General features: G+C 51.3%; 1 protein-coding gene across 1 annotated transcript; it reads right to left on the minus strand.

Annotated features, from left to right (window-relative positions):
• Nucleotides 1-1,106: 1,106 nt before the first annotated feature.
• anos1b (anosmin 1b) lies at nucleotides 1,107-26,993 on the minus strand. Its single transcript, XM_067229898.1, has 14 exons — nucleotides 26,817-26,993; nucleotides 21,071-21,118; nucleotides 11,809-11,871; nucleotides 10,172-10,376; nucleotides 9,839-10,023; nucleotides 8,916-9,045; nucleotides 6,985-7,193; nucleotides 4,941-5,079; nucleotides 3,993-4,184; nucleotides 2,977-3,071; nucleotides 2,182-2,353; nucleotides 1,813-2,051; nucleotides 1,559-1,706; nucleotides 1,107-1,306 (listed from the first exon to the last, which is right to left on the minus strand). Exons 1-13 carry the CDS (start codon nucleotides 26,991-26,993, stop codon nucleotides 1,566-1,568), a joined length of 1,995 nt encoding a protein of 664 aa, XP_067085999.1. The 3' UTR covers nucleotides 1,107-1,306; nucleotides 1,559-1,565.

The raw sequence follows: 26,993 nt of genomic DNA on the forward strand, positions 1-26,993 counted from the left end.
TGGCTGCAGTGAAAGTGACAGCCCAAGTCTCGTCTCCTTCAATGATTGGCTATGTTGTTCTCTGGCTTTTTTAATAGGCTGCTGTGTCGTGCGATGACATTTCTGAGAATCGTAACACAAAATATGCTAGTTTGCTGATCACGAATTTGTATTTTGCGTTATGGATGAATTAATCAATACAACTTAGTTACAGTAGTAGGATGTGTATAATAAAATGTTATTTTGACAGCAAGAAAAGAAAATACACTATTTGTTTTGACATTTTTTATTCGACTGTATGGCAATAATGACCTACTCGTTTACATAACATCAAGCAGTATATTTACAAAAGGGATTATACTATACTATGATACAAAGTAGACAAAAACAATCGCAGAACAATGTATTGTGTTTCTGTCGATAGCGCTGTAGTTAAAAGGGCAGCGATTCTAAGCTGTGACTGGGTTCTGAATGTTATGGACTGGACTGCGAGGATGAGAGCTCTCAACAGAAACACAACTCTCTCTTTCTCCATCTTAAGGCAAACCTTTACCTTACTCTATATGTGGTCACACGTGTTAAGAACATACCATAAAAGTATTTAATTACACAAAACAATAAATAAAAAATAAAAAATGTAACTAAGAGGCTAACATTAAAAATACTATGGGGTTATCATACATGTACTTAAAATAACTTATGATACACAATAAAAAAAACTACAGGGAATTTTACTGTGAGCTGAGACAGTTTGAAACTATATTATTACACACACTGGAGAGTACTAAGGGCAGGTGGACGACATGTTTAATCTACATACATCAGTGCTAAGTAAAAAAAAAAGACCAGCATAATTACACACAACAAAACTGGGACTGAAATATCTCAACTCTAAACATACACGGGTCGCATATTCAATCATATTCGTTTTTTTCGGAGTCGACGTCGGGGTCTTCTAGTGGGAGGGTGACCATCTTGTGAATGGTCGAGGGAGTCAGGTGGCTGAGCGGTTAGGGAATCGGGCTAGTAATCAGAAGGTTGCTGGTTCGATCCCCGGCTCTGCCAACTGACGTTGTGTCCTTGGGCAAGACACTTCACCCTACTTGCCTCGGGGGAATGTCCCTGTACTTACTGTAAGTCGCTCTGGATAAGAGCGTCTGCTAAATGACTAAATGTAAATGTGAATGTGAATGGCGTCGGTGTTTCTACTCCACCCACGATGGTGAGAAGCAGCAGAGGATGGAGCAGAAGCCACAGGTGATTGGTGGAACGCAGGGTGGGGTTAAAGGTGAGACAGAGTGTTGATGTCATATCCGGGTTCCCGTAGCTGTGGGGTAAAGGGTAAAGCATTTACGGTAACTAAGGGAAAACACCGATTACTGGACCCCAGAAATACAAGATGCAGAAGGCTTTTCAGGAAATTAACTTTGACATCAAATGTTTACTTCTGTCTTGGTGAATCTAACATTAAGCTAAAGGTCAGGGCAGCACAAGGAGGGTGTTCAGGGTGCAGTAGCCTACCTCATAGCAGGGGGAGGGGGTGTGGAGAGTGTTCAGGGTGAAGGCAGCAGTGGCTTACCTCAGGCTCATAGCAGGGAGGCGTTGAGGGAGGGGGTGTGGAGGGTGCGGGACACAGAAGCCCCGCTGGTCCCTTCTGACAGCACCTGGACCTGCAGCTGGTACACACTCTCCGGGTGCAGGCCTTCCACCGTCAACGACCGCTGGTCCTGAAACACACACACATGCACAAAGACACACTAGGTAATAAGAACCTCTGTTACATTTACAACCGCTGGTACACACACACACACACACACACACACACAGCCTCACCGGGGCCACTATCTGCGTCTGAGATATGAGGAAGTCCTGGCCCTCGGTTGCCATGGCTACCCCAGCGCTGACAGACAGCTGTGCCCAGGTGAATTGGAAGCCAGCGATAGGTGTTTGCTCCGGTGCATTCTGGGACAGCTGCCAGCTGAACAGGCCGACCAGGGAACCGTTGACCGTGTGGAATTCCGCTGTCAGCTTCTCCGGCCGCAGTACAACCTTCTTAGACACCTGAGGGCGCTCTAACTCAAGGAAAGCAGAGAAACCGAAAGTTTCTTCATCAGTTACTTTCATTGGGTTTGATGTTGTTCACTATGAGGAAAAAAAGAGTGAATTTATGTGTGTGTGGATTAATATATCAGCTTCTCATACCTTCCCCGACACAGGGCATGGCTTTGGCCCCCCTGCCTTTCACCGATGAACAAGCAGGGGTTGTCACCCAAGCAACAGCCTCAGACCTCAGGTCCTCCTCTGTAACCACGGGTGCCACGGAAACGCTGTACTTACAGCCAAACAACAACCCTGTGATGATGTAATGGGTTCCCTGTGAAAAGAGGGGAAAATATGAAAGGAGATATTTGAGAGGAGGAAAGGAATGGAGAGACAACATCAGTCAACACAGCATGAAGAATGAAGAGAGAGTGAGTGAGAGAGAGAGAGACAGGGGGAGGAGGAGAGAGAGAGAGCAACAGCAGATCAACTCTGTAGCAGTGCCCCCTTCAGTGATGACTGACTGACAGCGGGGGAAAAGGGGGGATGATAAAAGCTTAAAAAGGAGAGAGAGTTATGATGCTGTAAGAAGATCTCCTCGCCAGGCTGCCAGAGGGATGATCAGATAGGGGCTCGCCTCGGCGAACTCGTAAAAGCACCGCTTTGCCCTTCTCACCCTGCTCCATAACACACTGTGCCAGCCAGGGACAAACGTGGGTGGAGTTGGGCTGCAGGCTGCAGCTTTGGTGTCTGCAGCTCCGGTGTCTGCAGGTCCGGTGTCTGCAGCTATAATGTCTACAGTTATGGGGTCTGCAGCTCAAGGGGTGGTGTGGTCTTAGCCGTGTAAATCAGTGGGTCTTGTGGACACAGTACCCCCCCCCCCCCCCCCCCCCCCAGCTGGATGTAAGGTGCGGTGAACTCGCGGTGGCTTGTTCCGGAACGTGCTCTGGAACATACCTGCACAGTGGTCCTCCTCTCCGTCTTGGTGGCGTTGCTGGTACACGCGTGTGGGTACCACCTCAGCACATACGTGCCCGTGTCCTTGGGGCTTTCTGGAAGAGAGCATGAACTATTCCTTAGCGGTGTGTGGGTGAGATTCAGCTCGACAGGTGTCTGTATGGGTGTATGTGTGAGTGAGTGTGTGTGTGAGTACTGAATATGTGGGTCTGGGTTAGCATTGAAGACTTGCAGCAGTGACGTGACTCAGACCATGCACAGTGTCAGTGGCCTTTTGCGTAAGACAGTGTTGTATTGAGTTACTCTAATTAGTCACAGTGTGAGAGCACTATTGGTGTCCCTGGCCTCCAGATAGCTATTCTAGCATCGGTAACACGAGAGCGCTCCTCAGACACACACGTCATACAGATGTCCTCACGCGCGCTGAAGGACATAGTCCTTTTTCTTCCTTTGTTACCGTCTCTCGTTCCTCTATCTCCCTCACGAAACATCTTTCGTCAAATCAATCTCTTCACAACCTCCAGGTCGTGTGAACTCTGGATGAGCCTTCGCTTTTGCCTCGGTCTTTTCTAAATGCCTGCACGCGCGCGCGCGCACACACGCGCGCACACACGCAAACGCACACACGCAAACGCACACACATCTGCTCCTATTTATACTTCCATACTGATGTTATTAAATCAGTCTTCGTTCTCTCTCATTCTCTCTCAGGCAGATAACAGCCAATCAGCACCTCCTATTTACGAGTCTCTCCAGTGCCAGTGGAACGCCTGCTCTTACTCCGCGCACGCCGCCAAGTGCCACAGCCTGTACGCCAAAACGGCTATTCTAGGACTGTGTTGACACAGCAAAAGTGTTTATTAGAAGCAGTCATAAAAAAAACGACATGTATAGCACTGATATCGGGTGGTGTTGAGGACAAGAAAAAAGGAGGAGAGATGAGGAAGAGGAGAACAGAAGAGAGGAGAGGAGTGTAGAGAAAAGGACAGGAGAGGGGACGACAGGAGAGGTCTTACCTTGGTGGTGACGCCTCTTCCAGAAAACCTTGACCTGCAGCTGGTTGTCGTGGTAATGGGGGGCGGCGACCTCCAGGCGCAGGTTGGCGAGGGCTGGGTCCGGGTCAGGGTGGGGGGCGGAGGGGAGCTCGTTGGAGAACTCCCCCGGCAAGCTTTCTTGGGCTGGGGGGCCGGGGGGGAGGAGGGAGGATGCTAGGGAAAGAAAAATAGCCCAGTCAGCACAGTGGATCCAAACAATGAGTCATGCAAACCCCCGTAGAGGATAGCTAGATATGTGGGGACAATTACGTCCTGGAATACACTGAGGCGCAGAGTTAAAAAGTGTGAAAATGAACAAAAAACACGAAATAACACTGGATGGCAGCTTCTGCTAAACCGTCGGGTATGGTTTAGCCTACCCTCGCATCCCTCCACAGTCCACAGAGAGGCTAAGGGAAAACATGCCAGCTTTGAACACTTGGCACCTCAGCCCAATGCATTCTCCTCCTGGCCCTGATTGTCCAAGTAAAGCAGCATTTTATTTTTACCGAGTGCAAGGTCAAGTATTTGTCTATAAATATTTCTGCTGTCTGAACCGCCATTCAGAAAGTCAGGTTTTTCCAGCTTAAATCCAAGCGAAGGCAGCAGAATATCCATAAAGCTGGATTTTTACTGTCTGAGTCGTGTTTTTAAAGGCCACAGGAGAGAAAGACCAGCTGCTGGTAAAAATGGACTAAAAGACATATTAAAGAAAGGAGCTGACAAGCAGGAAAACCCATCATAATTGGGGCCTCAAAACAGTAGCATGTTAGCTTAGCTCCCTCACGATGAAGATAGAACAGGCCTGTATATCTCTGCCTCCTGTCACGATGGCCCTAACCACAGCTGGAGTAGGCCCTGTGAGAGGGCCTGGAGGGCGTGTTTTTGTATGTGCCGGTCGCCGTGGTAGCAACTTTTAACGTTTTGTACCCGTGTTGGTTGCCGTGGTGAAGGGGAGCTGGGCGCGGCTGCTTTTCATACGTTTCTGCCCCCAGTAGGTCACAGCCTGCACCTGCAGCAGGTAGGCCGACCCGGACAGCAGGCCTGGCAGCTCCATCTCACACACCGTCTGAGGAGTCAAATCACAGATCAGAGTCAATACAGGAGTCGAATCACAGATCAGAGTCAATACAGGAGTCGAATCACAGATCAGAGTCAATACAGGAGTCAAAACACATAGTCGGCTCACAGAGATGTCAGAGTCGATTCAAGAGTCGAGACAGATCATGAACAGGCTTGAATCAGGACACTGGTTGGAATACAGGAGTCAAAACACCAGTTGATAGACTCAGATCTGGGTGGATGTAGGAGTCAAAAGAGAGTCTACTTAGAATCAGAACACTACATGTACGTCATATTCAACCCAACTGCACTGTAGAGCGCGAGTCTCTGCCGAACCAGCCTGTTTTTCTCTCCCACTATCCCCTCTCCATCCCTCCCTCACTCCCCCACCCTCCCTCCCCCCATGATTGACCCCTGTGCTGTAAGCGGTTGTCTCCAGAGGCATCCATCATCCGCAGGCCTGGCAGTGTTTTGGCCGGTGTGACTGGGCTCAGTGAGTGAAGTGACCCAGGGAGTGCAGCTCTCTCTCATTACCCCTGATAACGCTGCGCTGGTCCCCATTAGCCCGCTTGACGGACAGCACATCAAAACATGCCCCATAATGCCCCTGACTGGCCTCCCTCCGCGGCTGATCCGTAGACACAACACAGACAGCTAGATAGCGACTGATCACAAGAGGCGGCCGGCGGAAGGAGGGAGGGGGGGGGGGGGAGGAGGAGATGGAGGAGAAGCCTGCTTCTCTCAGATCTGCATCATCGAGGCATGTGGCCAAAATTGAGTATTTCCATAGAGTCCTAACAGTCAAAACACATGCTATGGGGCTGGTGTATGTGTGTGTGTGTGTGTGTGTGTATGAGTAAAGCTGTGTGCAGGTCTGTCTGATGTATTTCATGCCTGGGTATAGGCATTAGTGGGTGAGATAGGGCGCTGATGGGTCCTAGGACAGATTGCAGCCAGTGTGCTGAGTGGAACCGGGTTCTAAAGACTCCCGCCCGTGTGCTGAATGGGACAAGGTTCTGATGGGTTCTAGTAAAGATCATTGTGTGCAGGTGAGGGTCTGGTGGATCCATCAGCGGAGAGGATCCCGGGGAGATCTTTAACAGTGTCCAGACAGATCCTTTATGAGGCCCTCAGATTCACCGAGACCACAGACTTGCCACTGTACGGCAACACCAACACACTCTTAACTGGCTGAGCATAGGCTACACACACACACACACACACTCTTCTCTAGTAGTGCACCAGGGCAGGCCAGTCCAACGCAGAACACACATTACCTCATGTTGTTACCACGTTTGTTTTGAAGTGATCTGACGTGAGAGTTGTGTCAAGTTATCCAAACACGATGACATATTATGGTTTACCTGCCATGTCAGAACAGTAGCTCTCTTCACTAAAGTGTGTTTTGTCTGAATCTGACACTGAGCACTGAGCGTTTTAACCCAGAGAGGGCTGTGGATCAGGGAAACAAGACTGATCAGAACCAGGGGACTTGAGGTGGGGGCCGAGGCCCGTGTTTGGGCTAGGAGGTTATTCGTTATGGAGGACGGTCTTCAGGAGCGCAACTGAACCGGTGTTAGCTGGAGGCTGATAATGGTGTTGAGGTTGAGGCTGTGAGACTGGGGGGGGTTGAGGCTGGGGCTGAGGTGGAGGTTTACAGGGGTGGAGAGGTACACTCACTATAAAACCTCGACAGCTGCAGCTTCAATTCACACTACGCTGGAGTAGAGGCTTAACCCCAGAGGCCCATACTTTATTATCAGGACTCAGGTGTGGTGGCAGTTTCTGTGTGTGTGTGTGTGTGTGTGAGAGAGAGCATATTGTTAATGTTAAGATGACTGTATGCACGTGTATGTATTTAATAAGAGTGTGTGTATACGTGTTTGAGGTAGAGGGCAAATTCGAATCTTACCCCGTCTGTGACCCTGGCGTTGTCCTTCCTGTCGTGTCCGGCGGTGTGGCGAGGTGCATGCCGGGGGGTCCAGGTCACCTTGTAGTGGTGCAGGGGCAGGTCCCCCTCCTTGGGGGGGTCCCAGAGGAGCAGCAGCCCCACCCTGCCACCCTCCCCCAGGGTCTCGTTACCCACACGCACGCGCTGGGGGGGCTCCGGGGGGAACGGGTCTGGGGAGGGGGTGAGGGGGGAAGTGAAAAATGGAGAGCAGGCAGAAGGGTGTAAGAGGGATGAGGTGGTGGGAGACGGGAGAGGTGGTGGGACTCAGAGGAATTTTTACTGAACAGAACTTCCTGTTCCTCTGCTGTATAACCCACATCTCACACTTCTCTCAACTTGTTGTGTGTGTGTGTGTCGGTGTGTGATGTGTGTGTATGAATTCTCAATAACAGCAAGGTCATCCTGTGCAGCAGTCCAGTAGTCCGTTAACTATGGAAGGTGTGTGTGTGTGCTTTATAAATGAACTCCTATCAGACAACTTGACTGAGGAGAGGAGCAGAGGGCATTGGTACTTTTGTACTGCAGAGGTTGAAACTTTCCAAAAATACACACTCACTCACACACACACACACACACACACATGCAAAGACACAGAGACACTCAGCTTTTGGATGGTGAAACCTTTAGATACTTACACTGTAGTTCCAAACATATTTGCCTTGAAACCTAAAGCTGTTTGTGTTCAAACATCCTCTCAGAACTCTCTCAGTCCAACAGCCGTCCTAACCAGTCACAGTAGCAGTCTGTAAGTATCTGCTCTGAGAACATTATGAGTTATGAAACTGTAATGAGTTCATGAGAGAGAACACCTGACTGCCACTTTCAATCGTCTACTGGCCTTTGTTCAGAAAATCAAAGCCAGCAAACGACATTGGAGCTGGCTGTCTGTTTATGAAACTGGTATTAGTACTGTAACTTAGCCTTAAAGAAGCCATTAGTCAATCTACATTAGGGTCAAATTCCTTTTCAACACCCGCTCCGTCTCTCATTAAAACTACAAACAGTAGCTCTGTCTCTGATTAAAACTACAACTCCCAGAGACAGAGGGCTCCTCTCTGAGGAGCATGGGCTTCACCTCAGGCAATGTTGTCCTTTCGGCAAATACAAGAGGTCGAGGGTACATGTTAGGGCCCCATGCCTTTGATATGTAGTAGCTGGGGTGAGTGTGTGTGCGTGCGGGAGCCAGGGTAAGGTAGCAGCAGTGAGCCGATGGCAGTGATTCTTAGCTCCTAATGTTTTTTTTTAACCTGTATTGAAGTCAGCCTCACTGCAGGCCACAACCACAACAAAGAGGTCAGTTCTGCCTTCGGGAGCCCTCCCTTCTTCTTTTTCTCTCTCTCTTTCTCTTCTCTCTCTTCTCTGTGACTGAGGTGGAGCGCTGCTGGCGACACACAATCTGTGTTTCACCGTGTTACATATCTAGAAGTCCTCCCTACTCTTTGTACTGTGGTGGAAAGGGGGGGGGGGGGAAACTAACACACACACACACACACCTACACATACACACACACACATACACACACATGGCTGGGGCCAGGGACCAGGGGGCCAGTCCACACCCAGGGGGTTAGTCACACAGAGCTGATGGCTGTCTCTCTTGGATCTGGACCCTGATTACATCGGCCTGCTAACCATTAGACCTAGTACACTGTCACAATCACAGGGTGGGTGAGGTTGAGTGGAACTGTGGAGAGGACAACATGCAAAGAAAGAGAGAGAAAGTAAGAGAGAGAGAAAGAGAGAGAGAGAAAGAGAGAAAGAGAGAAAGAGAGAAATAGAAAGAGAGAGAAAGATAAAAGTTCTGAGAGAAAGAGTTCTGAAATCCAATGTCCTCAGAGGACGGGAGAGGTGAGAAGAGATTTAGATCATCATCATCTTCCTCCTCCTCTTACCTCGGGTGGAGTAGAAGGGTTTGCTGGGCGTGGTAAAGCCCCGCGTGCCCTGGCTGTTGACGCCGCTCACCCTGAACTGGTACCAGCGCTGGGGTCGCACGTCCTTCTGCACAGCCCGCTCCTCCATGGTCTACACAAAGGTCAAGGGTCAGATGTTAAGGGTCAGGTCTAAGAAATAGTCACTGACATTGACCCGGGACAGTTGCAGATTGAAAGATTCTTTTCGAACCCGGGACTAAGACATAGAGATCATGGGAAGGAGAAGAGTGTGTCTGTGTGCCAGAGAGAGTGTGTGTCTGTGTGTGTGTGTGTATGTGACCTCCCTGGGTGAACTGGCCTCTTTATTTCAGTTCTGCCGCAGGACTGTGTGTGTGTGTGTGTGTGTCTACTGTGCCGTCTTCCCTGATCCTCCCAGGACAGGGAAGGTCTCTCCACAGAGAGACAGGTCTCTCCACATGACAGGCCCCCCTCCACACAGCTCCTCTAAGCCAATAACGAGCAGTCAGTCAGGCCAGAGCACGACCATGACTGGCTGTGGCGGCTCCCAAAGCTCTGGTTATTTATCTAACCTCAGCCTACACACACGCACACACAGGCTAGTTTAGACTGGCAGCAGAGCGTGCACACACGCACGCACGGACACACACACGCACACATGCGCTCGTTTAGACTGGCAACACTGGTAGACTGGCATGGGTGGTGACGAGAGACCGGTGGTGAGCAAGCCAGACCAGGGAAACATTTGGTTGCTCTCGGCCATAAAAACGTTTTAACAGTAAAATACACTGTGTTGTGATAACTACCCTGTGTTATAGGGCTACGGTGGGTTTTGTTAGACCTTCAGACAGAGTTCTCCCGCCACAGGACGACGACAGGGGGGGGGGGGTCGGGGGGGGGGGGGGTTGGGGGTCGGGGGTCGTTACCATGGCGACGGTGTGCCAGGTGGAGGCGTGGTCTTCGCTAGGCAGGATGCCCATGTTCCATCTCCTCTGCAGCACGTACAGCACTGGCTCGATGGTCACGTTGAACTTTGACATCCAGGTGACCTCTAGGTGACCCTGACGGTCCTCCAGGAAGGTCATCTCTCTCCTGGGCTTCAGGGGCACCCCTAAGGTTGGGGGGTGAGTGTGCGTGTATGAGAGAGAGGACGTAGGGATGGGACAGATTCACACAGTTAGGACCCTCGTAAGACAGGAGAGACAGACAATACGGATAACCAATGACCAAGTTGGCGAATGGGCGGGACGTGACCATACCCTTGAAGAGATTGGCTGGGGTCTGGCATGTGTGTCCACAGCCATTGGAGCAGCACTTCTTGGAGGAGGAGCAGTGGCGGTCCGACGAGCAGCTCTCCACGCAGGCCGCGGCGAATCCAGTGGCTCTCTGAGGAGGGGGGCAGTCCCCTTGCTTGGCTGTCCTCAGAGACACCAGGAACTCCCAGCTGGTCAAACACTCATGATGCTTCTGATGGGGAGAGGGGGGCAAGATTAGCAACACCCTACTGTATGTGATGGAGCAAGAGAGAGAGAGTGGGGGAGAGACAGAGGGAGAAAGAGCAGAGAGAGGGAGAGAGAGCAGAGAGAGAGAGAGAGAGAGAGAGAGAGTGGGAGAGAGACAGAGGGAGAAAGAGCAGAGAGCGGGAGAGAGAGCAGAGAGAAGAAGAGAGCAGAGAGAGAGAGGGAGAGCAGAGAGAGAGAGAGAGAGAGAGAGAGAGAGAGAGAGAGAGAGAGAGAGAGAGTAGAGAGAGTAGTGGTGGTGGTGGGTTCAGGCCTGCTTCCAGCCCTCTGTCTGGGTGCACCGCTGAGACCTGGAGCCTCCTAGAGAGCTCTGTCTCTCCAGTCTCAGCCCTGATGACAGGGTCCTACCCAGGCTCAAACACAAACAAATAAACACTGGAGGATTATATATCTCTCAGTCGAGCGCACGTACACGTCGGGGCACACACACACACAGACAGACACACACACACAGACAGACACACACGCAGAAACACACACGCAGAAACACACACAAGTCAGACACCAGTGTGTGTTTCCTGTAGGTACAGTCTACTGGCTCTCTGAAGAGAACACAAGCAGTTTGCTGTTATCATCAACCAATGAGCCGTGCACATGTGTGTGTGTACGCACGTGTGTGTGTGTGTGTGTGTGGAGAGAGGGAAGGCGGGTATAAACACCAGGTTTAACTAATAGACCTCAATTATCCTCTTTTCCTCAGTAGCTCTGTCAGAAACACAAACAGCGCAGTAACTGCATGCTCCAGCTAGAATGATGAAAGGCTAACAGAGAACCTCCGGGCCCCCCCCCCCGGCCCTCCCCCCCCCTCCTCCACCACCATGTCTCCTCTTACGGGGCCCCAGGGCCTCCGTGCCTGGGAGGTGGGGGGCAGGGAGGAGAGAGGACAGAGAAGTAGGGAGGCATGGGGAGCAAGAGAGCAGGGAGTATGGAAGCAAGGAGGAGGAAAGAAGGCAGGGAGACTTGAGGCAGTTGTAAGGCGGCAGGAATGCAGAGAGGAAGGGGAGGCAAAGGGGAATGGAGGCATTGGGAAAAGAGGCAGGGAGCAGGGAGGTAAGGAGGGCAGGGGCCAGGGGGCTGGAGGCAGTAGTCTGGGGAGCAGTGGAAGGCTGTCAGTCTCAACCTTCATGATGATCATCTCTGGTGGACATCTCTATGCCACCCCCCACCCCCCCCCCACCCCCTCTCGTTATAAATGCTTGCAGATGCACTTATATATCGGGGTATCTCTGTAACTCATAAGACCTGTCCAGTCCACTTATGGAACAAGTGGTCTGACAGACAGAGTTCGGGCCAGAGCGCAGGTTAGTCACCTGCTTTCATCACTTCAGTTCAGTTCAGAGGCAACCCACACAATCCCTCCGAACAGGGGCGCTTACCTCACATGATTTCTGGGACAGAGCCTTTCTGGTTTCCCACAATTCCTTGCATGGCTGGAGGCACTGCAAACAAACACACAAACAAACAGACTGTTTCACATGCCTTTCTCCAACACAGAAACAAGGACACATATACTGGGAAACAGGAAAAGAGGAATGTGGGTATGTGTAGAGACCCTCTTGAGTGAGAACACAGCCCTGCCACAAGGTGTTGCAAGTCAAAATACTGCCAGTAGGACAGTTTATGTGTGTGTGTGTGACAGACAGACAGAGAGAGAGAGAGAGAGAGAGAGAGAGAGAGAGAGAGAGAGAGAGAGAGAGAGAGAGAGAGAGAGAGAAAGAGAGAGAGAGAGAGAGAGAGAGAGAGAGAGAGAGAGAGAGAGAGCTTGTGTGTCAGTGTGTGGTTTGGCAGCCTGTTTTCTGGATGGCTGGTGTCTCGGTGGTAAACACGTTGCTATGAGACAGAGCTGACATCTGGTGCTCCATGTTCAGGGTGAGATAGTAGGAGGTAAATGGCAACTTACTGCATAACTGATCGAAACTGCTACTCTGAACACTAAAAGGTATTGTGGTCTGTGTGTGTGACCAGAGAGCACGTGTGTGACCAGAGAGCACGTGTGTGACCAGTGTGAGTGTGAGACCAGTGTGTGTGTGTGACCACCCACTCGGCAGAGCAGACCGATAGCCTCCAAGGAAGTTCACTTGCAGAGATGACACCCAGTAAATATGCCAGCAGCTGACAGTTTCAGCGTGGCTACCGTGAGACCGTGTGGTGTGTTCATCTGGACGCATGCTTGTGTGCGTTTGCGTGTACATTGTTTGGAGTTGTAGGTTATAAAGTCCTAACTTGGCTGACTCGATCCCACACTTGCGATCCTATTTTATACGCTTTATGGATATTCTCACAGCAAATGTTTTGCTCCAGTGTAAATCTGCTTCCGTTGATCCTGGTTGAGGACACTTGCTGTGTCATGGCTAACTACATTTACATTACATTTAGTCATTTAGCAGTCGCTCTTATCCAGAGCGACTTACAGTAAGTACAGGGACATTCCCCCGAGGCAAGTAGGGTGAAGTGCCTTGCCCAAGGACACAACATCATTTGGCACGGCCATGAATCGAACCGTCAACCTTCTGATTGCTTGCCCGATTCCCTAACCGCTCAGCCACCCGACTCCTAGTAAAGCAAAGCCGAGATTGAGTGGTTCGTTTGTGTGCTCTGAGTACACGACAAGCTCGACAGCTTAATGTTTTCACCCGACGAACCAACACCTGCATTTTGTTCTTCCAAAACCACTCACATTCGGCCGTGTGATTCATGGTCCCAGACGTCCACACATTTGCTCATGATTAGAAATCGTTTTTCCCCCCAGATAAAGCATGACCTCTGAAGTCTGCCAAGCCGACAGCCTACAGCTATGAAAGCGACTTCAGCCTTTAGAAGGTGTAAATATAGGCCGCAAACGTCAACAGAACAATTTAGACCTGTCTGACCTTCACAGCCAAACACACTGAAGTGCACACACACAGGCTGTTCACACACACACACACACACTGCAGCCTGCTTGGGTAAACTACTGAGTTATAGTGGGTGTTTGAATTAAAAGCAGACGTGATATAAAAGCCATGGTTTCACCTTTGGCTCCTCTCACTGTTGACAGGAGGGTCACTTTCCTGTTTGGGAACGTTCTCCAATCTGTATTTACAGGTCTAGACGACTAACAGCGCTGAAAGACCACTGACAGAGCAGACTTTTCCACAGAGCACCTCTCTGGGCTGAGTGCAGTGGTGGACTAGCTCCAGGAGATATTAAGTTGATTCATTCAAACTACTGCTAATAAATCTAGTTTCCTGTGAGTATGTTGTCTTTCAAGAAACCCTTTCCAGGTTTAGTCCCCTGGTGTCCGAGTGTGTGGGTCAGTCCTGGGTCGGTCTCTGGATTATTCCGAGTCCTGGGTCGAACTTGGGTAGAATCTTGGGAACAGGTCTAGTTAAAACCTGTGTGGTCACGTGGTCCTGAGAGAATGTGTCTGGGACTGGAGAATGATGAAGAGTGGCTGTCTCTCCAGACCACTAGAACGACACGATATGACACACACACACACACACACAGTGGTGTAACCAGATCCTCAGGTTGCTGTGACTGATAGCCAGGGCCTCTCCCAAGGAAATTCCCAGAGGCCTCATCACTGCGGTGTGTCCCGAGATCCGCCGCCACTTACAAACTTTGATCTCCCCCCCCCCCACCCCCCCTACCGTCCTCGCCAGCGGAACCCCCGGCCCCGCCCCAGCGGCCCGCTTCGACCCCATCCCCAGCCTCCCAGCTTTCAGCGGCCGTGCAGGAATCCCTGCTACGCTGGGAGACCATAAATCACAGCCAGCCGTACAATGGGACAGCCTCGGTCAGACACTGTGAAGACAGGTAGGTGTGTTTCTCATCCAGGCGGGGGAGAGGAGAGGAGAAAAGAATGTAGAGGAGAGGCAAGGAGACGAGAAGAGAGGACAAAAGGGAGAGGAGAAGAGAGGAGGGAGGGAGGGGGAGAAAAGAAAAGAGGAGAGGGAGAGGAGGAGAAACCATAGCTGTCTGAGGAATGGAAACCCGAGTCCTGAGGGTCTCCCTCGGGATGGCGGGAGGCTGACTCTGTGGCGAGGGATCGCAGAAGGGAGGGATCGGAGCGGGCGTGTGACCGTGCAGATGTGTCTGTCAGACTGATAGAGGGAGGGAGGCAGGCAGGCAGGGAGGGAGGGTGAGTTATGGAGGACATCCGTTGAGGCACCGTTGGCTGCAGGGTCGGAGGTCACAGATATGCTACTGCTTAACACCTCAACAGACAACAACAGGACCTGAGAATGATGAATGAGGGACACACACACACACACCCCCACACACACTTATTCCCTTATCATTCTATCCATACCTTACCTCAGAGCCCAAAATGGAATCTCTCCTTCAGATCAGATTGTTTCTGTCGTCGTTTCTCTGACCTCAGCTTGACCCCAGGTCCAGCAGAAGCATGCACAACACCTCTCAGCTCAGCTGGGCTTGTTTATCTACACTGCCTGTGTTTGTGTTTGGAACCAAGACCAACACTTCCTCATTCCTGCCTCACGGAGCCAAACAGCCAGCCAATGGGCTTCCAGGGCCGACACAGCAGGACTGGGCCCCTGCAGAGCCTCAATAAGGGAGAAGAGGCTGCCTTCCAGCACTGCATCTTCTCTGACTTGGCTCGGAGGTCAACAGGACAAAGAACAATAGGCATTGTTATAGTCAGTGGGTCCACAGACAGTGAGTTTGTCCAGAACGTAGGTTCAAAAACAGTCAGGAGGTTCAGAAACAGCCAGTAAGCAGTCATTTAGCAACACTCTGCCCAGAAACAGTCAGAAAGTCCAGAAATAGTGAGCCGGTAACAGTGGGTTGAGAAACAGTCAGTCAGTGACCCTTGGCGTCCCTGGATGGAATCCATGGGAGTCCAGTGTCCTCCGTCGGGGTGAGAGAGGCAGGGGGACAGACGGCGGGTGGAGAGGTAACAGAGTCCAGCACCAGGATGTGGAGCCGTGTGAGAAACTGTTTCTGTTGGATGCGCTCGCTGTGTTCCTTAATAGAGCTATTCACTGTAGCAGCGAGGCCTCCTCTCCGAGCAGCGCAGCTCTGCGCCAGAGGGGCCTGAAAGTCTTCCACAGTCCCTCTCTCTCCTCCTGACTAACAGGTTCTATTATGTCTCACGGCTCCTTGGGACTAGGAGGAAAACTGCTAACAGAAAGCAGCTGGGTCAGACAGACGTCCAATCAGGAGGAGACAATGGCAGAGCCCTACTGTGATTTGGCTCAGGCATTTGTTAGGAGAGCAGAGCATTACCTGAGCTCGATACAGATGGAAATGAGTTTATTAACGTAGAGAAGGACACTGCCAACAAGGGAGTCATTCGCGCAGAGGGGAAAGGTAATGAGGTTCTCTACGGGGGATATGCAAAGTCGAAGACCAACGCAAACAATTAGAGTTGTTGGCGTGAACATGCTAGCAGGGACCTCTGCGGCGTGTTTGAGAGTTTAAACGAGGGCTCAAGCTCTCCGCCGCGCAGAATACCGGCAGGATGAGTCGCAACAATCGAACGAGACCATAGTGCGTCTCGACGTAACGGTGTTTGGCCTATTTTGACCTTCCCTTATTCTACACATATTCTGACGCACATGTATTCGAGGTCCCTCCAAACGTAGGTTCGACCCTGGTTGAGGTAAATCAAGAACCGATGCTGATTAGCCATTCAAGTGCAAATGGAGTGCTTTCTGACCCTGGTGTGCTGCATGCAGGGTATTCAGTCCATTCAGCAGCTGCAGAGTCTACACAGTCAGCTTCCTGAGCACTGAACATTTCACTGTGCCCTGAGCCAGTGCCCTTGCCTGTCTCCTTGCATGAGGACTAGAGCCTTACGTAAATGAATTAATAACAGTCCTACTTACTACCACACACCAAACTACTACACACCGACAATCAGGTTTGTGCGTGTCCACACACCCACCACCTACGCCCAACAGCACATGTTCACACACGCACGCACACTGTAGATAACACACACACACACACAGGCACACGCATACAAACACACACAGACATGCGCACGCAGACACACGGCATGCACACGGCTGTTCAAGGAGGGCTTTGAAGGGCTTCAGTTAAATGTTGCGGAACAAATGCAAAAAATCCCGTTGGAAAGCAGGGCAGGGCTTTTGCAAACCCTAGGAAAATCATGTAAACAACTTACTAGTAGAAGTGGACGGGGTGTGTGGGTGATGGGTGGGGTGGTAACCACAGGAAAATAATGGATGTGAGGCAGACCTGCGACAGAACACCTCCGACACTGCACTTTAAGGTGAGTTTGATTCGACTAACGGTGTCAACGCGTACACAAGACATCAGCCAGCGTGTCAGTTACACCCACCAGGCAACATAAATCAAAAACACCCCTGGTGCGAGGGTTGGTCTGAGCCGTCCACTCCTGGGCGGAGGAGGAGGGCGGGTGAGGGGTGAGAGGGGCGGGTGAGGGGTGAGAGGGGATGTCTCGAGGGAGGCGGGGGGGGGGGGGGGGGGGGGGGGGCTACCCAGACACCCTCACTCCCATGCTCCAGTCCTGATGGATCATACGTGTATCATACATCGCCAGGCAGCCCTCTACACCTGCAACACATTACTGCTCCAGCTGCACAAGAGGTGCTGCTCCCTCAGTGTGTGTGTGTGTGTCTCGGGACAGGAGATAGAGAAACAAGAGACGATTGACCGTCCGCTTTTAATACATAACATAACTCTCTCAATATACCCCAGCTCCCCATGCCTTCGCAGATAGAGGCAGATTCTCTAAGGAGATCCATCATGAGGCGGGCTGGAAGGGAAGAAAGACGTGCTCCAGAGCTCCCAGAAGGACGTCCTCTGCTCTTTGTCTCCGACCAGGTCCGTCCTAGTCCTGCCGGAGGAAGAGGCTGGGGTGGGGGTGGGGGAAGGAGGGTGGGTATGTTCTGATTTAGTGGACTGTCATCCACATTTCCATGGGAGCGTGGCCCGTCTCTGACAGGAACCAGATGTGGTGCAGCATCCTGGGCGTATGGATTCCATAAGTGGCCAGTGGGTCTGGGAGATGCTTTAGAACCTCTCTCTCTCTCTCTCTCTCTCTCTCTCTCTCTCTCTCATCTCTCTCTCTCTCTCTGTCCCTCATTCCCTCTACCTCTACTTTGTGTTCCTCTCTTTACCTTGCTCTCCTTCGCTCACTCTCTCTCACTCTCTCTCTCGCGCTCCGTCTCTCTCCCTCTCGAATTCTCTCATGCGCCTTCCCTCTCTCTCTCTCTCTCTCCCTCTCTTTCTCTCTCTCTCTCCTCTCTCTCTCTCTCTCTCTCTCTCTCTCTCTCTCTCTCGTTCTTCATGGATGAAGTATCGCCACTTCTTAGGCTGTACCTCCTCCATTAGCCATCCTCCGTCTCAGCAGACAGCTGAAGTCTCAGAAATCCCTGCGGAGCCACCCCAGGTTGGCCCTCCAGGGCGGAGCACCCACATGCACATCCACAGAGAACCGAAGCACGGGCCGGCCGTGAACACCGTCATGTGTTTCAAATGAATCCATCACCATAAACAATTTTACGAGCAGTTAAAGGTAACTGGCCATGCTGGAAATATGTAAGAGGTAACTAAGCATGGTTTAGCCCCGACCAGGACTGCAACATGAGCCTGCAGGCCCCATCTGATGGCTGACACCGTGGAAGAAAGTGGCCTAACATACATTTACATTTACATTTAGTCATTTAGCAGACGCTCTTATCCAGAGCGACTTACAGTAAGTACAGGGACATTCCCCCCGAAGCAAGTAGGGTGAAGTGCCTTGCCAGGACACAACGTCATTTGGCACAGCTGGGAATCGAACTGGCAACCTTCAGATTACTAGCCCGACTCCCTCACCACTCAGCCATCTGACTCCCATACACCGAGTTCGCCTCCTCTACAGCACTTTGAAGCACACTCCAAATATGTTGGATGGTGATGGACTTCCAGAGGTATTACCAGGCGAGCAGTTCGTTGGGGAGTCCAGTAAAACAGTAACAGTTTCCCCTGGCTGAGAGCTGGAGCCTGTGGGGGTATGTCTGAGAACATAGCAGGCTGTCTCACACACCAACACTGGGGATATACTACTAGACAGGGAACACCGTAAACCTGCTAATGATGGGAACACCCCACTCTTTCCATTGACACACACAAGCTAGCGTGCACACATACACACCCCCCCACACACACGCACGCACTCACACACAGTTCATGAAGCCAGCGGTAATCAATGTCGAGTGTCGAGTGGATATCAGCATTGGAAAGGGAGAGCGAGAGATGAGAAGAGAAAATAGATGAAACCAAAGAAGAGGAGAAGAGGAGTGAGACTAAATCAGAGGAGGGGGAGAGGGAGGGGGGTGGGGTGGGTGGTAAGGGGGGAGGGGCAGAGAGAGAGAAAGGCTCAGAGAAAGAAAGCGAGGGGAGAGAGGGGAGGGGACAAGGCCGTGGCCTCGTGTTGACAGACCAAGTCAGGGTCAGGCCAAAGGAGCATGTGTATGTGTGGTAGGTGTCTATAGTGGTGTGTGTGTGTGTAGATGTCCTGTAGTGGTGTGTGTGTTGCCCTCAGACACCCCAGAGCCAACTCCAGCCCCCCAGGCAGAGGCGAGGAACAGGGCGGAGGGGGTGAATTGGGGTTAATCCAGAGGTCCAGTACCGTATCCCTCGGCATGTGCACCCCCCCCTCAGCCCATGACAGAGCAGGCCACACTGAAGGAAACATCGGACATCCACTTTTCATTAGACCCCCCTCAGCGAGCTGCCCCCCCCCCCCCCCCCCCCCCCCCCCCCCCTGCGGTCCTGTCTTGACCCCGGGGACAGCTCACCAGTCTGGGCCTTAGCAGCTCAGGGCAGGGTCTCAACCAGCCCTCAGGTTACCACGACTACACCACTCACACTGCGCTCAAGATTCTGTCTCCGGGCAGAACATAAGCCATTCCTACTCTCCGGTCTACAATTAGACTTTTCACTAAACGCTGTTATGTGTGCGAGGTTTTCACCCGCACTTACGTCGGGTGTATTTGATTAGTTTCATATCTTTAATTAAGCTTAAGCTGCTAAACTTGCACTGTTTCGACAGCGTCGGCCGAGGGCTTGGCGTTTCAGCGACACAGTGCCTGAGTCTCCACAGAGGCAGAAACACGTCGCGTGTTCAAAAAACAAGGAACCACGGAAAGTCCTTCAACAATCAAACAGTAAATTAGTGAGGCTCGGAGGAGGAGGGGAGCAGGATGACAGGCAGGGAAGGGGGGGGGGGGAGGGAGGGAGGGGTGCACACTGGAGGGGGGGAAAAAAGAAGTATGAAGCCTGATGTTCCTGGCACGGCTCTCTAAGCGAATAAACAGCAGCTAATTTCTGTCCCTCTTAAAGAGCAACGGCAGAATCCCGGGGAGGATGTGAAATGCCTGTCGTTATTTTTACAAGAAGCACAACATTTACTTTACCTATTATTGGACGGAGAGAGGGAGGACAGGCTCCATCTGAAAGCAATTAGGGCAGCTGAGAAGCCTGGTGTGAGAAATACAGCCCTTCAACAGAGGGGGGGGGGGAACTGGGGGGGGGGCCCTAACCCCTCTCCCCAGGGGGAAGAGGCTGGAGGAGACCGGGCCGGCCTGAGCCGAGCTAAAGCCGGGCTATTAGCCTTAACGAGCTAGCCCTGTTTACTGGCTTATTAGACAGCAATTGGGAACTATGTGTCGTTTGGTTCAGATGGCTGGTTCTCCGGCAACTGGGCCGGAAATCCTGCTAGGATCCTGGATTGTCCACCTAGGCTTTCTCTGTGCGTGTGTGTGTGTGTGTGTGTCCATGCATGTTGCTCCAGCTGTGTACCAGTCCAGCTGTGTCGCATGCCGTCTGTTGGGCTAGTGGAGTGGCTGTACCGGTCTGAGATCTGTTTGTTCTCCTTCAGAACCAGGCAGCCAGCTCCCTTAACCCCACCTGCCGCCCAGGGAATGCTGTTTGATGTTGCGGCAGGACCTGGACGGCTAGCAAGAATCTGTCTGGGGGGTGTGGGCATCTTGAAGGGCTCGCCAGCAGGGCCGGTGTGCAGGGGGGGTGAGGGGGTGGAGGTAACAGTGGACTGTGGTGCAGGTGGAGGAGCAGGGGGCCGGTGGGGGCGGTGGTGGGGGGGGCAGCTTGGCAGAGGGGTGCTTGGCACGCTTGGCGTTTCGACCTCGTTCTTCATCTCACCTTCCTCTTTTACTGCTCCTCTGAAGCCTTCTGAAGCTGGTCATTACCCGACGCCTGCTCCTCCTCACACCCACCATAAAGGTGTCAGAGGGTATTTATATACATACTGCAGGGGCTCGGCCATTGATCTGCACCCGGCCAGCCAGTCTGGGAGCTGATTGGTTCAGTAGAGCCCACTACTGACCCCCCCCCCTCCCTTCCCCACTCCAACTACCTGGCACTCGTGATCACAGTGTTCCCCAACACACTCAGACACTAATATCAAGGTTACTGGTCAAAAACATAAACACACACTTTCACAGACTTACAGTTTGTGTACCATGAATCTACTGTGCCAGGGTCTGAATGTGTGCGCATGCACGTAAAGGCTGTGTCTCTGTGTGTGAGTGTGTTTGCGTATCCTTTCATGGAGGTAATTTAATTAGTAGAAAAAGTCCCGTGTGGGCGGCAGACAGCACACACACACACACACACACAGAGGTGAACAGTGCTTACCTGTGCACAGCGTCTGTGGTTCTCACACCAGACCAGAACATCATCACTCTGCAGAAAAAGGAGAGAGACGGGATTGAAAAACACCAGCAGACACACACACACCCAACTCTCCACTCATCAACATGTAAACAGACTGGCAAAATATACAAGAGCAATAAAAATGCAACTGTGTAAATATCACCATTACCAGAGCATAACCACACACACACACACAAATGTGTTCTGACCTTTCTATAACACACATTTTCCTTTGGTCCCAAATGTCACAAGTGAAAGAGTTAGGCTGTGGGTGTGTGTGTGCGTGTGTATGTGGAAGAGTTTGAGGTGAGGAAAGACCACCAGTATAAATGAATAACCGTGGCAACACAATTTTACGTCATCACTCCACCGCAGGCTCCAAAATATCGGTCTGCTGAAGACAGACAGGCAGGCAGGCAGACAGACAGACAAGCATGTCTATGTCGCCTACTGCATCTTTGTTTCCCAAATAAAAATACTTAAACACACTCTATGTTCGGAAGTCTGTTCAATCATTCTGTGGTTTACACTTCAGAAAATTCCCAAGTAGGGAATCCACCGAAAATAGGAACAAAATCGTTTTTTCCAAGGAAGACCTATAGCGAAAGATAAAATAAACTACAGACAAACCAACATTATGGTGAGAAGATACAATATTCAGGCTTTCCTGGTCTGTGTGTCACAGAGACAGAGAGGGAAGTTCATGAGGGTAAAGATAGAGCAGAAGAGTGGTGATGTCATCGGAGATGGCGTGGGCCAATGGGAGCTGTGGTTGCCCCCAAACATGACAAACACCAATTAACGGGAAAAAAAACCCTGAGCTAGCGAGGAGGGTGTGTGGGAGATAAGCCACTCTAACGAGGCCCGGGCACTCCTCTTTAAGTGAGCAGTATTTAACCCAAAACAAGCTCATCTTATCCTACACACACACACACACACACACACACACACACACACACACACACACAGACACACACAGTCCTCTTTGAGAAGACTAGAAAGGAGAAAGGGCATTGTATTTATTGGGTCAGGCTGTCGCGGTGTGAGGGCTTACGGGCCTGTATAGGAATGCCATGGGGTTAACACCAGACCTCCAGACTGGCTGATCTGAGCACACACACACACACACACACACACACACACACTGCAAAAGAAAGCACAGGCAGTGTTTTCAGAGGACAGAAGGAGAGAGGCTGGCAGGGGAGGAAGTCTGACGGGCGAATCTCCCGTGTGTTCCATCTCTCCGTTTTTTTCTCCCCTCGCTCCTCTTTTTCTTCGATTTCTCTCGGCGTCTCTCGCCTCTCGTGTTGTTTCCCGCATCACTTCCTGCCCCTGCACCCCCCCCCTGCCCCCAGCCTCTCTATCCCTCACTCTATCTTTTCTCTCTCTCGCACACACCCTCCTCTAGGTTTCTGTCTCTCGAAGGCAGACAGCAGAGACAGCCAGACTCGCAGGGTGAGAAACACTGCACTGCGGAGGAAGGTTGCTCGGTGGAGGGGGTCAGGGACAGATACCTGCCTGCACTTGGTTTTAATACCTGGCTGCAACCACATTTCCCCTAATGGGATAATAGACTTTGCTTGACTTGAGCCACAGGACCTGAAGGACAGCGATGAGCACAGTTTAAAGGAACAGGGGGGGATCGAGGCTCTCTGATGGATGGGGTGTTATTGCTCATGTTGTTCTGTTGATGTTGTTGTTGTTGCTACTGCAGCTCCCACCAGGATCTAGCCCAGAACTGGTTTGTTGACAGCAAACAGGAAGACAGCAACCTTGACCTCAAACATCCCAGAACTGGCGCAGTTCATTTTATGTTGCCTTCTCTCTCTCCTCCTCCCACTCTCTCTCTCCCTCTCTCTCTCTCCCTCTCTCTCCCTCTCTCTCGCTCTCTCTTTCCTTTTCTTCCTCACGGTCTGTTTTTCACTCCCTCCCTCTCACTCTCTCTCTCTCTCTCTCTCTCTCTCTCTGTATCTCAAGTGCACATTTCCTGTGTTTCTCTTATTCGTCCAGTGTTGTGGCAGACATGGGAACAGAGTTCTGCTGTCCTTGTCCCCTGGGGAGGCTCTCTGGTCTGTCTCTGAGGCCCCACAGTACCCAGAGGAAGCCCTCTCTTCTCCCCTTGCCCCATCCCCACAGGGTCATGGTTGGGGGAGGATGGGGTTTGGGGTCTAGCAGATTGATTCAAGGCAGAAAAATGTTGATTAGCTAGAAGTTAGGAGGGGGTTCATGGTTGGAGAGTAGAGGTTATCCCCGCCCTACCCCCTCCCCTCAACACATGTGCAGATGTTTTAGCCACAACGTCTGAGTATTCTACGCAGAGACACTCCCCCCCCCCTGTACACAAGCTTCACACAGATGGATCTGCCCCCCCTTCCTTTAACGGTGTCTGACACCAAAAATGCTCTGTGAAATTGTTACTGGAGATGTTAGTGGGGTGGAGGGGTGGTTTGAGGACATGAAAAAGTGAAGGTGTCTGGTGCTTGCTATGTACTATATTGACAAATTGTATATTTATGTCTGTTTCGGAGACAAAGGGAAAGACAGAGAGAGAGAGAGAGAGAGAGAGAGAGAGAGAGAGAGAGAGAGAGAGACAGAGAGAGAGAGAGAGAGAGAGAGAGAGAGAGAGAGAGAGAGAGAGAGAGAGAGAGAGAGAGAGAGCAATGCCCAGTTTCTACAATTCTGTCTTCAATCTACAATCTTTTGGAATCACGCAGCATCACATCATAGTCCTAAAAAAAGCAGCTGGGGTTTGTGTGTGCGTTTCCTGAGACTTTCCCGTTCCCAGTGAGTTGGTGACACATGCGGCCTGTGGTGTGATGAGCACCCCGGGTGTGTGCTGTCATTAGCGGCTCCTCCTCATCCTGACAACATCTTGTTCTACAGCTCAAGCGTGTGAGTGGGCATGAAGGGTCTTTCTGTCCATTTTCCACCTCTCTCCTTCACCCTGTCTGTCTCCCTCTCTCCTTCACCCTGTCTGTCTCCCTCTTTCCTTCACCCTGCCTGTCTCTCTCTCTCCTTCACCCTGTCTGCCTGTCTCTCTCTCTCCTTCACCCTGTCTGTCTCTCGCTCTTTCTCCTTCACCCTGCCTGTCTCTCTCTCTCCTTCACCCTGTCTGTCTCTCTCTCTCCTTCACCCTGTCTGCCTGTCTCCCTCTCTCCTTCACCCTGTCTGTCTCTCTCTCTCTCCTTCACCCTGCCTGTCTCTCTCTCTCCTTCCCCCCGCCAGTCTCTCTCTCTCCTTCACCCTGTCTGTCTCCCTCTCTCCTTCACCCTGTCTGTCTCCCTCTCTCCTTCACCCTGTCTGTCTCCCTCTCTCCTTCACCCTGTCTGTCTCCCTCTCTCCTTCACCCTGTCTGTCTCCCTCTCTCCTTCACCCTGTCTGTCTCCCTCTCTCCTTCACCCTGTCTGTCTCCCTCTCTCCTTCACCCTGTCTGTCTCCCTCTCTCCTTCACCCTGTCTGTCTCCCTCTCTCCTTCTCTAACTTTACCGTCTTAATGACAGAGCCAAACAGTCCATGAGGAAGATGAACTGTCTGCTCTGGCAGGAGCCACCCCATCCCCAGCTCTCCTTCTGCCAGGTGTGTGATGAGAGAGACCCTGACCAGAGTCCTGGTGTCAGGCCAGTTTACATTAGATTAACGCACAACGCCTATCACATTTCCTACTGTATCGACGAGCTGCGCCTCACTACCAAATCCCTTTCTATAAGGCCTTTGTTTCCCAATGCATACATCAGGCAGAACCGAAACGATGCTTCACAAGCTCTCCTGCTCTGCAGCTGCCACTAGGGTTCCAGTTGCTTGACATTTGAAGGAATATTGCTTTTTAATATCCTGGGTTTGCATGCATGACTACATTCTTCTAGGAGTGCTGGAGGATGGGGGGGGGGGGGGAGGGGGGGTTGATCAGAGCGCATGAATCTACTACACTGTGCACCACATCTAAACAACCTACAACCTACAGAATGATTCAAAGATCTGCAGAACGTAATGAAACTTGCCACAATTTTAAAAGATCCATCTTTTTTAAAGGCAGAAGACTTCAATTTAGCCTAACTTTCTCTCTCTATCTCTCTCTCACACACACACACGCACGCACACACACGCACGGACACACACACACACATGAGCACACCACATAGCTCATATCGCAGCCCTACTGTGCCCTCTGACCTCTCTCACTCCCTCTTAAGACTGGGGGTACTGTCCTAGCTGAAACCTAACCCTGGACTAGACACACACTCACACTCACTCACACACAGTCCAGAAATCTCTCCTTAAATCCCGAACACCCTCAATCACTAATCTGAAGGGATCCTAACCCAATACCACAGGACCTGGTGCATCTATCAACATGATATCCAGCTTAGCACCATCCTATCCTCTGTCTCTGAAACACCTACACTGCTGGCATGGTAGAGGGGTGGGTGGGTGAGGGGCAGGGGGGCACATTTTTGGTTTCTCTTTGCTCTGGGAGATGTGTGTGGCGATATAAATGATAGCGCTCTGGTGTGTCAAACAGGTCTTTGTCTGTGGGACCCAGGGTAACCCTAGGAGACCTGAGCTCAGGAGGACCTGAGGCTGCCTGCTAGATGAGTCCTGGCTCTGGGGACCCTGAGGGGGCAAGTGAGGACACCAGCACAGCCACACGTCCCCTGGTGATGACATCAGATCAGCACTTTGAACCGTATCAGCTCACAGTCCCAGAGGGACTGAAAGATTTACAGATGGCATGTCTGCCTGTCTGTCTGTCTAACTGCATGTCAGTCTGCCTGTCTGTCTGTCTGTCTAACTGCATGTCAGTCTGTCTGCCTGTCTGTCTATCTACCTGTCTGTCTATCTGCATGTCAGTCTGTCTGTCTATCTGCATGTCTGTCTGCCTGCCTGCCTGAACTGATCTATCAGAATGACATCCCTTGACATAAATCGAGGGAACGAAAATCATGTTGAACAGTTGACTGTTACAATGATCACCACATGCACCACACATGCGATCACAATACAGGATCACAATACAGGATTACAATACCAGGCAATGACAACAACATGCAACTGTAAATCGCGTTGATCCTGTACCACGTGCATTTAGTGAAAACCAAATGTGCTCATTCGCACTCCCACATCCAGCCCCACAGTCCACGAAGCTGTGAACCAACGCCACTCCGACACCTCGCAGCTCTGAGAGGGGGAGTCGGTCCACCTCCCCACCCTCCCCTCCCACCCCACCCCCAGTCAACCAGAGGCCACCCTCATTATATCGACACCCAGGTGGCCGACGATCTACATCTTTGCCTGCGCCGGGACCCCAAAACCCCAGCCACAGCCTCAACCCAAGCCCCCCCACCACTTCAACGACTTGCAGCCCCGTTCAGTCTGAACTGCTTCTGCTTCATGCTTAATGACTTTCCCACCCACCAAACAGAACGCACATGCTGAAGACGTTAAGGATAATATGGCTTTCAAAGCTCTCCTGCCTCCCTAAAGTGTCTTTTAACAAATGTGAAGGCTAGTTCACATTCCGTAGTTATAAAACGGATAGGTAATTTATATTGAGCATAAAAAAATGTAAATTTGGTCTCTGACGTTTCAGTTCCATCATGTCTACAGCCTACAGCACTTTCCCAAACTTTAAATAGATCTAACTAAATCGTTACGCATAGTGTCTGAATATTTACTGTAACATACTGACTTGTAAGAGAGGGTTTTTTTCTTTAAAGGAAGACATTTTTACCTGAAGATGTTTAAAAGAAGCTGTTAACTGAGTCATGTGAAGCGTCAGGCAGCGTGAAGTGCATCTTGCGCTGTTGATTTTCTCCAAAACCTCCCCGTGCTCAGCATCCGTCCTGCGCGCGGAGGTCTGCGCTATCACACTGCCCATCAGCACAAGACAAACCCGCCAAAGAGACAT

The sequence above is a fragment of the Osmerus mordax genome, chromosome 26, assembly GCF_038355195.1.
Source record: "Osmerus mordax isolate fOsmMor3 chromosome 26, fOsmMor3.pri, whole genome shotgun sequence".
NCBI classification, from domain to species: domain Eukaryota; kingdom Metazoa; phylum Chordata; class Actinopteri; order Osmeriformes; family Osmeridae; genus Osmerus; species Osmerus mordax.